Source organism: Otolemur garnettii, unplaced genomic scaffold (genome assembly GCF_000181295.1).
Source record: "Otolemur garnettii isolate 467f Iridium unplaced genomic scaffold, OtoGar3 scaffold00011, whole genome shotgun sequence".
Classification (NCBI taxonomy): Eukaryota; Metazoa; Chordata; class Mammalia; order Primates; family Galagidae; genus Otolemur; species Otolemur garnettii.
In genome coordinates this window covers 3,460,506-3,473,249 of record NW_003852406.1, presented here as the reverse complement: position 1 = coordinate 3,473,249, position 12,744 = coordinate 3,460,506, and the positions used below count along the sequence as shown (strand labels likewise).

At 36.8% G+C, this 12,744-nt stretch overlaps 1 protein-coding gene across 2 annotated transcripts in view; it reads left to right on the top strand.

The window, feature by feature from the left end:
* Positions 1 to 12,744, top strand: part of TRPM7 (transient receptor potential cation channel subfamily M member 7) — a 110,129-nt gene that overhangs the window by 76,886 nt on the left and 20,499 nt on the right. For both annotated transcript variants that reach the window (XM_023509975.1, XM_023509974.1), the window contains 6 exons: positions 865 to 1,049; positions 2,246 to 2,378; positions 3,098 to 3,804; positions 6,921 to 6,988; positions 7,776 to 7,835; positions 10,974 to 11,070. In XM_023509975.1, coding sequence (XP_023365743.1) covers positions 865 to 1,049; positions 2,246 to 2,378; positions 3,098 to 3,804; positions 6,921 to 6,988; positions 7,776 to 7,835; positions 10,974 to 11,070 — 1,250 coding nt within the window. The remainder of the gene's footprint in view (positions 1 to 864; positions 1,050 to 2,245; positions 2,379 to 3,097; positions 3,805 to 6,920; positions 6,989 to 7,775; positions 7,836 to 10,973; positions 11,071 to 12,744) is intronic.

Sequence of the window (12,744 nt, the reverse complement as noted above, 5' to 3'; positions counted from 1 at the left end):
CCGCCACAATGCCCAGCTGTTATTTTGTTGTTGTAGCAGTTGTCATTGTTGTTTAGCTGGCCCAGGTGGGGTTCCAACCTGGCGCCCTACCCACTGAGCAATGGGCGCTGCCAACTTTTAAGGTGGTTTTTTTTTAAGTTTTTACACTTGAGTCAAAATAGGCCTGTCCTCTCAATGCCTTGCCCACACTAAGTTTTTTTTTTTTTTGTCAGCTCCCAATTTGATAGTATTAAGTATAGTCTAAAAACAAAAAGGATTTTGTTTTTATTTGCACTTATCCTGTTACTATAGAGATTGACTGTTTTTTTAAGTTTGACATATTCATATATAGCTTTTTAAATCTTAAAAGGAAATAATTTTTCTGTTCATTCTGGGAAAGTTGTGATTATGGTCTTCAGAAGTACTAACTTTTTGCCTTACATGCTTCTTGCATATATATATTACATCCAGTTCTCATGTGCTTTTTGTCTTATTTATGGAAGGATACTCTTTTGATCCTTATTGAGTACCGAATTCAGTAAAATCTGCAGTATTTAAAACTTTTAAGATACCGGCTCAGCGCTCATATCTCAGTGGTTAGGGTGCCAGGCGCATATAGCAGGGATGGTGGGTTTGAACCCAGCCCAGGCCTGCCACACAAGAAAGACAACTACAGTAACAAAATAGCCAGATGTTGTGGCAGGTGCCTATATTCCCAGCTACCTGGGAAGCTAAGGCAAGAGAATCACTTGAGCCCAGGAGTTTGAGGTTGCTGTGAGCTGTGATGCCACATCACTTTACCAAGGGCAACATAGTAAGATTGTCTCCAAAAATAAATAAATAAAACTTTTAAGATATGATTAACTCAGTTTTTTATTATTTTAGCAATGTGTATTTGCAAGTGAAGGCAATTTCCAATATTGTATGGAAGTACCAGCGTTACCATTTTATTATGGCTTATCATGAGAAACCAGTTCTGCCTCCTCCACTTATCATTCTTAGCCATATAGTTTCTCTCTTCTGCTGTATTTGTAAAAGAAGAAAGAAAGATAAGACTTCCAATGGACCAAGTAAGTAAAATATATTAAAATGTTATCCTTTTGTCACTTCTTAATAGTACACTGAAGGCTGTGTATTGATATTCAGAAGATTTAGTTGATTTAATGTTATTTTAAAAGCTTTTGTTAAATTTGCCTAAACATAAAGGGTTTTTTTTTTTTTATTGTTTTTTGTAGAGACAGTCTCACTTTATCACCCTCAGTAGAGTGCCCTGGTGTCACACAGCTCACAGCAGCCTCCAACTCCTGGTCTTAGGCAATTCTCTTGCGTCAGCCTCTCAAGTAGCTAGGACTACAGGCGCCTGCCACAACACCTGGCTATTTTTTTTGTTGCCATTTAGCTGGGGCCAGTGCCCTACCCACTGAGCCACAGGCACCACCCACATGAAGAGTTTTTTATTGAAGACAGCATCTTGCTCTGTCATCCAGGCTACAGTGTAGTGGTGTCATCATAAGTCACAGCAACCTCAGACTCCTGAGCTCAAGCAGTCCTCCTACTTCAGCCTCCTGAGTAGCTGGGACTAAAGGCACCCATCACCCTGCTCAGACATGTGCTATTGTGCCCAGCTAATTTTTCTACTTTTAGTGGATGCAGTCTCGCTCTTGCTCAGCTGGTCTCAAACTCTAGAACCTCCAAAAATACTCACACTTCAGCCTTCCAGAGGGCTAGAATTATAGGTGTGAGCACCTGCACCTGGCCCATAAAAGAATGTTGACGTGGATTATGCCATCTATAAAAGTGGATTTAGTATTAAACTCCTCTTTGAGAATGGCATCTCAGTTTGCTTTTGTTAAAATGTTAACTCTTCTTGCTGTTGTACAAACCATGTTTGCTGCTCTGTAGACAGTCATAATTTTAGTTCATTGTGTATGGTACATAAGATTAACCACCATATCAGATTGTACTTAAAATTTATTTAACAGTGGCTTTCTGTTCTACCAAATAAGTTCTTAAATTCCTCTGACTGGTTACGCATACGTGAGGGAGAAGTTAAGGATTGGGGGACTGTTGTATATGGAAGGGAAATTAGAAAAGGAGAAAGTACCTCAGAGTATTGGCTAGTGCTTTAGAAGCAAAGAAATAAAAAGAAAAAAGTGTAGATGATAGGTATAGTTTTATGAACCCTGAGTAATTCCCAAGATGTGAGCTAAGCTTAATGGTTGATGAGCTAAGCTCATTGATTATTTTTTTCCTTTCTCTTCCTTAGAACTTTTCCTAACGGAAGAAGATCAAAAGAAACTTCATGATTTTGAAGAGCAGTGTGTTGAAATGTATTTTAATGAAAAAGATGACAAATTTCATTCTGGAAGTGAAGAGAGAATCCGTGTTACTTTTGAAAGGTTCGGGAAGCCCTTTATCTTTTAGTTATGTCTCTGATATGTGATCATTGTTCAGTTTGCTTTGTCAAATGAATAAGTTTAGTAATAGTTTTACATTATATATTGAGAAGACCGTTCAATTGTAATAGTTTGTGTAACTTGTAAGTCAGTGTTGCATTTTTTTGACCCTAGTTACAGAAGATAGTACGGTTATTGTTCTTAACTATTTGGGGGGAACAAGGTAAAACTATCTTCACTTTTTTGTTTTCAAGTTATAAACTTTTATTACATGTTAAAAATGAAATTCTGTTTTTGTTTTTTTCTTTTAATTGTTGGGGATTACCAGGTTACACTGATTGCATTTGTTACTATCCTCACTATTTTAAAGCATTTCTCTTTTTCCATTGGCCTTGTTACATTTTGGAGGTTTATGGTATTTGTGTAGGTACAGTTAGGGTTATGATAATTCTATGTATATGTAGCTCTATACACATTTTTTGTGTTACTTTGGTGTGGGTAAATAGGAATAAATAGCCTGTGGGACAAAAGTATTTTTTTTAAATCTTAGATTTTAGTATGATAGGGTTAGCACTGGATCCTTTTTTAATGTAAAGTATACTTAGTATAAATAAATAATCATACATCATTTTCTGTCATGTTTGAGTACATGGAAAATTTTTCTCTTTTTACCGTTATTATTTGAGATTACAAAAAATAAAAAGCCTGTTTCTCCCCTACAGAGTGGAGCAGATGTACATTCAGATTAAAGAAGTTGGAGATCGTGTCAACTACATAAAAAGATCATTACAGTCATTAGATTCTCAGATTGGCCACTTGCAAGATCTCTCCGCCCTGACTGTAGATACATTAAAAACACTTACTGCCCAGAAAGCTTCAGAAGCTAGCAAAGTTCACAACGAAATTACACGAGAATTGAGCATTTCCAAACATTTGGCTCAAAACCTTATTGATGATGGTCCTGTAAGACCATCTGTATGGAAAAAGCATAGTGTTGCAAATATGCCTAGCTCCTCTCTTCCTCAAGGTGAACTTGAAAGTAATAATCCTTTTCTTTGTAATATTTTTATAAAAGATGACAAAGATCCCCAATGTAACATATTTGGTCAAGATTTACCTGTAATACCCCAGAGAAAAGAATTTAATTTTCCAGAGGCTGGTTCCTCTTCTGGTGCCTTATTCCCAAGTGCTGTTTCTCCTCCAGAACTGCGACAGAGACTCCATGGAGTAGAACTCTTAAAAATATTTAATAAAAATAAAAAATTAGGCAGTTCATCTAATAGCATACCACATCTATCATCCCCACCAGCCAAATTTTTTGTAAGTACACCATCCCAGCCAAGTTGCAAAAGCCACTTGGAAACAGTAACCAAAGACCAAGAAACTAAAGCTGCAGAAGGAGATAATATAGAATTTGGTGCATTTGTAGGTAAGTTTGGCAAGCTGGTACTGTCTGTATATTAATATTATTTACTTTTCACCTTACAAATAAAAATTATCACCTTCAAAAGAAAATTAATAAAAACATGCTGTGTTACAAATGAACTATCTATCCATAGAACATGATTCTAAATTTTCTTTTAATCCAGATATTAGCATGGAGACTTTAAAATTTTCCAGAGTAATCAAAAGTGGAAGAAATTGATTTAATTGGACTGGAAGAGTTATGTTGACACATAAACTTTGGTGCAATTCACTATAATAACCACTGTATGGAAACTTATTTGGGTTCTGCCTCTTGAAGAAAAGCATCTTCAATTGAATTCAGTCAACTCCTGTGGAACGAATCCTGAGTGATTCATAAATGTTAGGTAGTTAGGCTCAGCGCCTGTGGCTCAAGTGGCTAAGGCACCAGCCATGTACACCCAAGGTGGCGGGTTCGAATCCAGCCGGGGCCCGCCAAACAACAATAACAGCTGCAACCAAAAAAAAAAAAAAAAAATAGCTGAGCATTGTGGCAGGCACCTGTGGTCCCAGCTACTTGGGAGGCAGAGGCAAGAAATTCGCCTGAGCCCAGGAGTTAGAGGTTGCTGTGAGCTGTGATGCCACGGCACTCTACCCAGGGGGACAGCTTGAGGCTCTGTCTCAAAAAAAAAAAAAAAAAGTGTTAGGTAGTTAGATAACAATAGGAAGGTATAGGGGAGGTTAGACAAAACTGGAAAAGAGCAGAAACTTCTTAGAAATTGGGTATTTATGGCCTACCCACTTCTATATCAAAAGAAGCAGAAAGGAATGGTTTGTTCTTTTTCTTTTTTTCTCTTTGAGACAGTCTCACAGCAGAACTCCTGAGTTCAAGTGATCCTCTTGCCTCAGCCTCCCAAAGAGCTGGGATTACAGACACTCCCATAATGCCTCCTGGTATTTCTATTTTTAGTAGAGATGGGGTCTCACTCTTGCTCAGAGTGGTCTTGAACTCTTGAGCTCAAGCAGTCTCTTCCCACCTGGGCCTCCCAGAGTGTTAGGATTACATGCATGAGCCACTGCACCTGGCTAAAAACAATTATTTATTCTTTTTTTTTTTAATTCTTTTACCTGTGATAAATAGGATAAGAACAGGAGAAAATATTTATTTTAGCAATAACCCATTAATGACCTTAATGAAAACTATTGTAGTCAGAAGAAGTGATGGAGGAAAAGCCAGAATATAGTGGAAAAAAGTATAAATGGGAAGAGAGAATAATGGGAATAACTGGGGTTGACTCTTTGAAAATTCTGACAGTGAAAGCAAAAAGAAGGAAATAACTAATACTGTGATTTTTTTTTTCTGGTTTCATATATTTTGTTTAGTTTCTAGTGGCGATAGAGACTAAAGCATATTTAAATACTATATGCCGTGTGGAAGAAAAGCTTCATAGGGCTAACTTACTAGCTGCTAGCTAAATCCCTACTATTTGGGAGAATACGTAGTTCTAATAATCTCCTGATAGATTATTAAAGATTAAAGTACTTGTGCGGTGCCTGTGACTCAGTGAGTGGGGCCCTGGCCCCCATATACCAAGGGTGGCGGGTTCAAACCCGGCCCCGGCCAAACTGCAACAGAAAAATTGCTGGGCATGGTGGCAGGCACCTGTAGTCCCAGCTACTTGGGAGGCTGAGGCAGGAGAATCACCTGGGACCAGGCTCTGGAGGTTGCTGTGAGCTGCGATGCCATAGCACGCTACCGAGGGCAACGTAGTAAGACTCTGTCTCTAAAAAAAAATTAAAGTACTTAACAAAGATTTCTCAGAAACAACTTGAATTGTTTGTCACCATAATCAGAATGTTCCGAAATATAAATGAGGCCCCTGCCTCTTTAGATTGGAATTTTTCCATCAGGTGGCTTTCCCTAACCTTGTCTTGTTCTTGTTCTTGTGCTTGTCTTCCCAGTCTAGAAATTTACCTAGTTTGGTATATACATATTGATTGTTCAGAGGATAGTGTTTACTAAGCCTATGTAACATCTCCATGTTACCATCCTCACAAATTATCTAGGCATCTAACTTGCTGGTAGTTGCTTCTGTCTAGTGCTATATGGAGCACACTGTGTATTTATAGACATGTAACTTTTACATAAAATTCATCCCAGTTGATTTTTATTTATTTATTTACTTTTTTAAGACACAGGCTAGTCTCTGAGGCTAAAGTACATTGGCATGATTACAGTACGTTCTAACCTTGAACTCCTGAGCTCAAACATCCTCCCACCTTGGCCTCCTGTGTAGCCAGGACTATAGGCATCCACCATCATGCCTGACTAGTGTTTTTAAAAAAAAAAAAAATTGTAGAGTTCAGTTTTCACAATGTTGCCTGAACTGGTCTTAAAATCCTGGGCTAATGCAATATTCCCACTATATCCAACCTACTTTTACTTTTAAAAACACATTTTAGCTTATTTATTAATGTGTTATTAGTGGAAAATTTTTTATGTATGTATATGTGTATATCTATATATCTCTATGTATGTATAGAGATATATATGTGAATAGAAATGTACACACACACACACACACACACACACACATATATATATATATAGGACTACAGGTGCCTGCCACAACACCTGGCTGATTTTTCTAGTTTTAGTAGAGTCTGAGCCTCACTCTTGCTCAGGCTGGTCTCCAACTACTAAACTCAAGCAATCCACCTGCCTTTGGCCTTTCAATGTGCTAGGATTACAGGTGTGAGTTACCGCACCTAGCCTTGTATTTTATTATTAATCATTAAAATGGTTCCCCTTTTTTAATTTTAAATATCAAGCTATGCATTCACATCATATATTAGATTCACTTGTTAGGCCTTTAGCTTTTGCTATTACTGTAAACTGAATTACTAATCTTCCCAGCTTGTTTGATATTTTCAGTTTTACTTATCAAAAGTGATAAAAGAGACTGTGCAAAGCCATCAACCCCCCCCCCAACTTGGAAAACAACATAAATCATGTGCTTTTATGTACTTAACCACTGTCATTATTACACCTATTATGTAATAACCACTGCCATTATTTTGGTAGATAAGAGAAACAAAAATTTTTCATTGAAGTTCTTCTTTTGTTTCTTTCTATTAAAGGACACAGAGATAGCGTGGATTTACAGAGGTTTAAACAAACTTCAAACAAAATAAAAGAACTACTATCTGTAAGTAAATCATTTTAATAGCACAATTCGGTTTTATTCATTGTTTGATTAGTTTAATTCAAATCAAATTAAATATTTCTTAAGGAAAAATACAGTTTTAGCAGTTTTCCACCGTCATCATGGAAATATAAATATTTGAAGCTATGCCTAATTTGAAAAAAGAAACATGAGAAAATATACAACCAGCTTGCATTTTTTTCATTAAGTGAAAAAATACACTTGTTTAGCATTTCTCTTTAAAAAAGCTTTTTTAAAATTGCTTTCATAAATTAACCTGTGGCTTTTCAGAGCCTTAAGGGTAATAATGTTAGCAGCTACACCACAATAATTAAGAGGACCTAGGAAGGTGTTAAGCTTCTCTAGCCTTTAAAGAACTTACATTGTGGAAGTGATCAAATGACAAAGATGATGAAAACAAAAAGGTTTTCTAAAGGTAAAACCAAGGTAATAGTAATGTCTTAGTAACAATGAGATTCCATGAATGTTTGTCACAATCCAAAGGTAATTCTGTAATTGCTATAGGCTACATTACTTATTATCCTATGTATAAAGGTAGACTAAAATACATTTTGATATTTATACATATATTTGTATTTTTAGTAGCATATGGTTTACTTAAAGTATTGTATTAAATTAGTGTCATGTCTATTATTTGGATATGGTTAACGTGGAATTTAATTGGTGATTATATGCAAATTGAGATGTAATGATTACAGGGTGGATTTTTTTCTTTCTATATTTGCCTTTAAGTTTGAAAATAGTTTCATGATTTTCTTATCTCAAATAGGAACAGCAGAATGATGTAAGAAACACTATTACGGAGTACACAGAGACACCTAAATATGAGGTAAAGTCTCTTTAGCATGTGCTGGAATCAGAAAGTCAGCTTACCAGATGCATGTACTTTTAGTTGGAGGAAGTAGGTATAGTGGACCTGTCATCCCCGAAGCCTATAATTTGCAGTGTTTTCTAAACATTTTCATTGTGGCTTACTGGACCTAGCAGGAGAAAGGGAAGTAAATGGGTCAAGTGCATTTAGGTCGCCTTAGTTGATGCATAATGATGAAAAGAGAAAGGAAGGAATGAGAAAAGTGGTAACAGACTACTTTCTACCAGAGTTGGTTTTATAATTATTGTAATGTGAGCCACAGTGTATCTATATTCCAGATAGGGTTCTTCTTGAACAGGTTTTAATTGAAGGGGATTGTATAGGTAAATGAATCATTTTCTGGACCTTTATAAGTTTTAGTAAACCTGTTTATTTTCTTTTTGGGGGAGGTGGGGGACAGAATCTTATTATGTTGCCCTCCGTAGAGTGCTATGGCGTCACAGCTCACAGCAACCTCAAACTCTTGGGTTTAAGCGAGTCTCTTGCCTCAGCCTCCCAAGTAACTGGGACCGCATGCACCCACCACAATACCTGGCTATTCTTTTGGTTGTTGTAGTTGTCATTGTTGTTTGGCAAGCCTGGGCCGGGTTAGAACCCGCCAGCCTCTGTGTGTGTGTGGCCGGTGCCCTAGCTGCTGAGCTACAGGCATGGAGCCAGTAAAGCTATTTATAATCTAGAATTATTTAAAGTTAGTAGAACTTATTATCACATTTTTTTCTTTTTCCTATATGCAAATTATTATTGTATTACCACATTCTACTGTAATCATTTTGCTGTCATGAAACATTTTATACCTGCAAGAAATAAAGTTTACAATAAATGAAGGTTTTTAGTGGTAAATGGTAAAACACCAGCATTTTCCAACAGATTTAACAAGGGACTTAAAAGAGGAGTGTGTTAAAAATTTTTAAGTGGGGAGGTAATTTTTTGTTAAGAAGAAATTAAAAGTTTCTGTGAGTTAGCAGAAAAATAATAGCTATATTTTGAATTAAACAATTTTGAGTATTTAGAGGCGAATAATTCAAACTGTAAATAAAATAATGAGTTCTGGCTGATGGTCAGAGACTCTGAGGCTTTGACCTTTTGTACATTGTATACCTGTTTTAAAATATAATGAAAACTATAGACCCTCTTCCTAGAAAAATGCACATAGGCAAAATTTTGCCATTGAAATAGAGTTTCACAAATATTTTTAAACCCATCCATCAGTCTCAGGTTAGAAGTGCTGTCTTGGTTGTGTGAAACTGATATGCATCAAAGAGTATATGAAGGAAAGTATTTTTAAGTACAGAGCAAGCAAGAGCAGCTAGAACTGATTCTGGAAGAAACAACTAAAATTCAGACAGGAAATTAGAGCCTACTCTGTGACTACAGAAAAAGGACCAACGTGGCTATATAAATCAGTTGTGATGTGAAGAGTATGGAGCATCAAAGCCAGAAAAGCTTAATTTCTTGAGGTATACATTAATTTAATGGAAGTACTAGTTTACTGCAGTAGTAACATTGCATAGAAACCCATTGTTTTGAGGGGTGGTAGAGTGCTGGAGATATTTTAAAGTTGCACAGTAGTTTGACCTGTTTATAGCAGACAAGATAAAACATGTGAAAGTGTTAGATCTTCCTCACTTTAATGTGAACTCTTTAAGTCATCTGGAAAAATAAACAGGTAAAAAAGAAAGTGAGGGAGAATTAGGTATTAGATACTAGAATACTATGCTGCTAGAACAGTTGATCTGTGAAAATTTAGGGAAACTTTTCACCTGACCTAGAAATAACCCTTCCATGAATAAAAATGTAACAAAGTGGGTTAGATTAGAAATTAATGAAGGGGCTCGGCGCCTGTGGCTCAAATGGCTAAGGCGCCAGCCATGTACACCCAAGGTAGTGGGTTCGAATCCAGCCCGGGCCCGCCAAACAACAATGATGGCTGCAACCAAAAAATAGCCGGGCGTTGTGGCGGGCGCCTGTAGTCCCAGCTACTTGGGAAGCTGAGGCAGGAGACGTGCTTGAGCCCTGGAGTGGGAGGTTGCTGTGAGCTGAGATGCCACGGCACTCTACCCAGGGGGACAGCTTGAGGCTCCTGTCTCAAAAAAAAAAAAAAGAAACAAGAAATTAATGAAGGAGGGAATGCTTCCTCAGTAAATACAGGTTGGACAAATGGGTAGAAATTTGGAAAGGTCTTTTTTTTATGCTGTCGTCGTTTTATAAGCTTGGATAAATTTGAGTTAAATGTAAAAGTATAAATCATTGAAAAATATTAAGAAAATAGAAATACATATTGAACCAGGAAATCCAGCAAGGGTTTCTAAATGGATAAATAATAGAAAATATTAATGGAAGATGTAAAGTGATTTAAATGCCTAGAAAAGGGCAGCACCTGTGGCTCAGCAAGTAGGGCACCAGCCCCATATACCAAGGGTGGCAGGTTCAAACCCAGCCCCAGCCAAATTGCAACAAAAAATAGCCAGGTGATGTAGTGGGCACCTGTGGTCCCAGCTACTCAGGAGGCTGAGGCAAAAGAATCACCTAAACCCAAGAGCTGGAGGTTGCTGTGAGCTGTGATGCTACAGCACTCTACTAAGGGTGACAAAGTGAGACTCTGTCTCTAAAACAAACCTAGAAAAATAAAGCATAGGTAAGTCAAAAAAGCTTTGAAGAAAATTGAAATTTAGTAATTAGCAGATAGTTATCTTTGTTATGTAAATTGTTTGTATAAATCAATAAGTTACCAAGATCCAGAGAAAGAAATAGCCCCTACAATAGATATTATTAGTGTAACAGTGTTAATGTAAGACAGTAGCTTTGGGAGAGACTGAATTGTTAATGTTTCATTTTTTCCCCACAGTTTCATATATTTTTCTAAATCTTTTTGTGAACTTGTGCCTGTGTAAAAGGATTCATTCAGATGTATTTGTTCATGATAAACAATTTTGATGTTTTGTTGTACTTTTTGAGATTGATGTTAAAGAAGATAATTATAATCTGTAATTTACCCTTTGATGTCCAGGTGGATAAAAGCATACTGAGTTAATACTACTTAGAACAATGGCTTAAAATTCAGTTCACTTGTTTAAAAATGATGTATAATGTTTACAGAATGATACTCCTTCTGAAAACACTTTAAAACGTGTGAGTTCTCATGCTGGATTTGCTGAGTGTCACAAAACGTCTATTCCTCTTCATTCAGAACAAGGTGGGTATTTTGACTATGAATTATTTTACCACACATACTCATTTAAAGTTTGAATGTATTTTATGTTTGTCAAACTACTTGAGCATTAAATAGTTTAGTAATGAGAAAGTGAAGATTCTGGTTCACATTGTTACCATTACATTGTCATGTAATCCTAACATTTATTGGAATGTTTTATTAGAATTTTTTTTTTAGATTGCTTCATTTTATTCAAGTCTTTTTTATTTTTTTTAGAATATTCTTTATAAATTGTTTAGTCTATAAGATGAAAATAAAGATTTGCTTTTTATAAATCTGATTGGAGTTTTTACAAATATATCTTTTGTTTTACTTTATATCATCATTTATTCAGCATATTAATAGCTTAACTTTTAAAAAAAGCTAATACATATTTTTGGTTCAAAATGAAGATACACGCATACACCAACACTTTGCAGAGTTTTCCTCTCACTCCAATCCCATGTGTAACCGTATTTTCATCATCCTTCTAGAAATTCAAGCTTGTATCATATATATTACATTATGGTCTTTACTTCCTCTTTTACACCAAAAAATACCGTATAATGCATGTTACTTTGTGCCAATAATTTTTCCCTCATTATATCATGGTGATGTTTCCATTTCGTGCTTTTTAAGGAGTCAAAATTATATGTGCATCTAAGAAAAACAGTACTATCTTGTCCCCCTCACCATTGCTTCTCCTTTCATTCTGTATTGGTGTAACTGAATTCAGCAATTACATCATGACCTAGTTGAGTTTATTATAGAAATGCAAGGTGGTTTAACATTCAAAAATAATAATCATTGGGCCAGGTGCAGGGACTCACCTAGCACTTCTGGGAGGCCAGGGTGAGTGAGTTACTTGAGCACAGGAGTTCAAGACCAGCCTGAGCCAAGAGTGAGACCCCATCTCTACTAAAAATAGAAAAAAAATAGCCAAGTGTTATGGCAGTGGGCTCCTGTAGTCCCAGCTACTGGGGAGGCTGAGGCAAGAGTAATTCTTGAGCCTAAGAGTTTGAGGTTGCTGTGAGCTGTGACACTTCAGGATGACAGAGTTAGACTCTGTCTCAGAAATAAAAAATTATTATGACACATGATAGCAGATAAAAAGAAAAATTTAAGATCACCTCAACACCTATAGGAAGGATATTGATAAAATTCAATGTCCATTCATGATGAAAACTCTTAGTAAAGTAAGAGAAGAGTAGAATTCCTTAATCTAAATAAAGAGTATTGGGAGCACCCATAGCTCAGTGAGTATGGTGCTGTCCACATATACCTAGGTTGAGGGGTTTGAACCCAGGCCAGCTAAACAACAGTGACAACTGCAACAAAGAGTAGTTGGGCATTGTGGCGGGCGCCTTGTAGTCCAGGTACCAGGTACTTGGAAGGCTGAGGCAAGAGAATCACTTAAGCCTAAGTGTTTGCGCTGTGAGCTGTGACTCTATGGTACTCTACTGAGGGCAAGGTAATGAAACTCTGCCTCAAAACAAATAAATAAGGCTCAGCGCCTGTGGCTCAAGCAGCTAAGGTACCAGCCACATACACCTGAGCTGGCAGGGTTCGAAACCAGCCCGTGCTGACAAACAACAGTGACAGCTACAACCCAAAAATAGCCAGGTGTTAATGGTGGGTACCTGCAGTCCCAGCTACTTAGGAGGCTGAGGCAGGAGA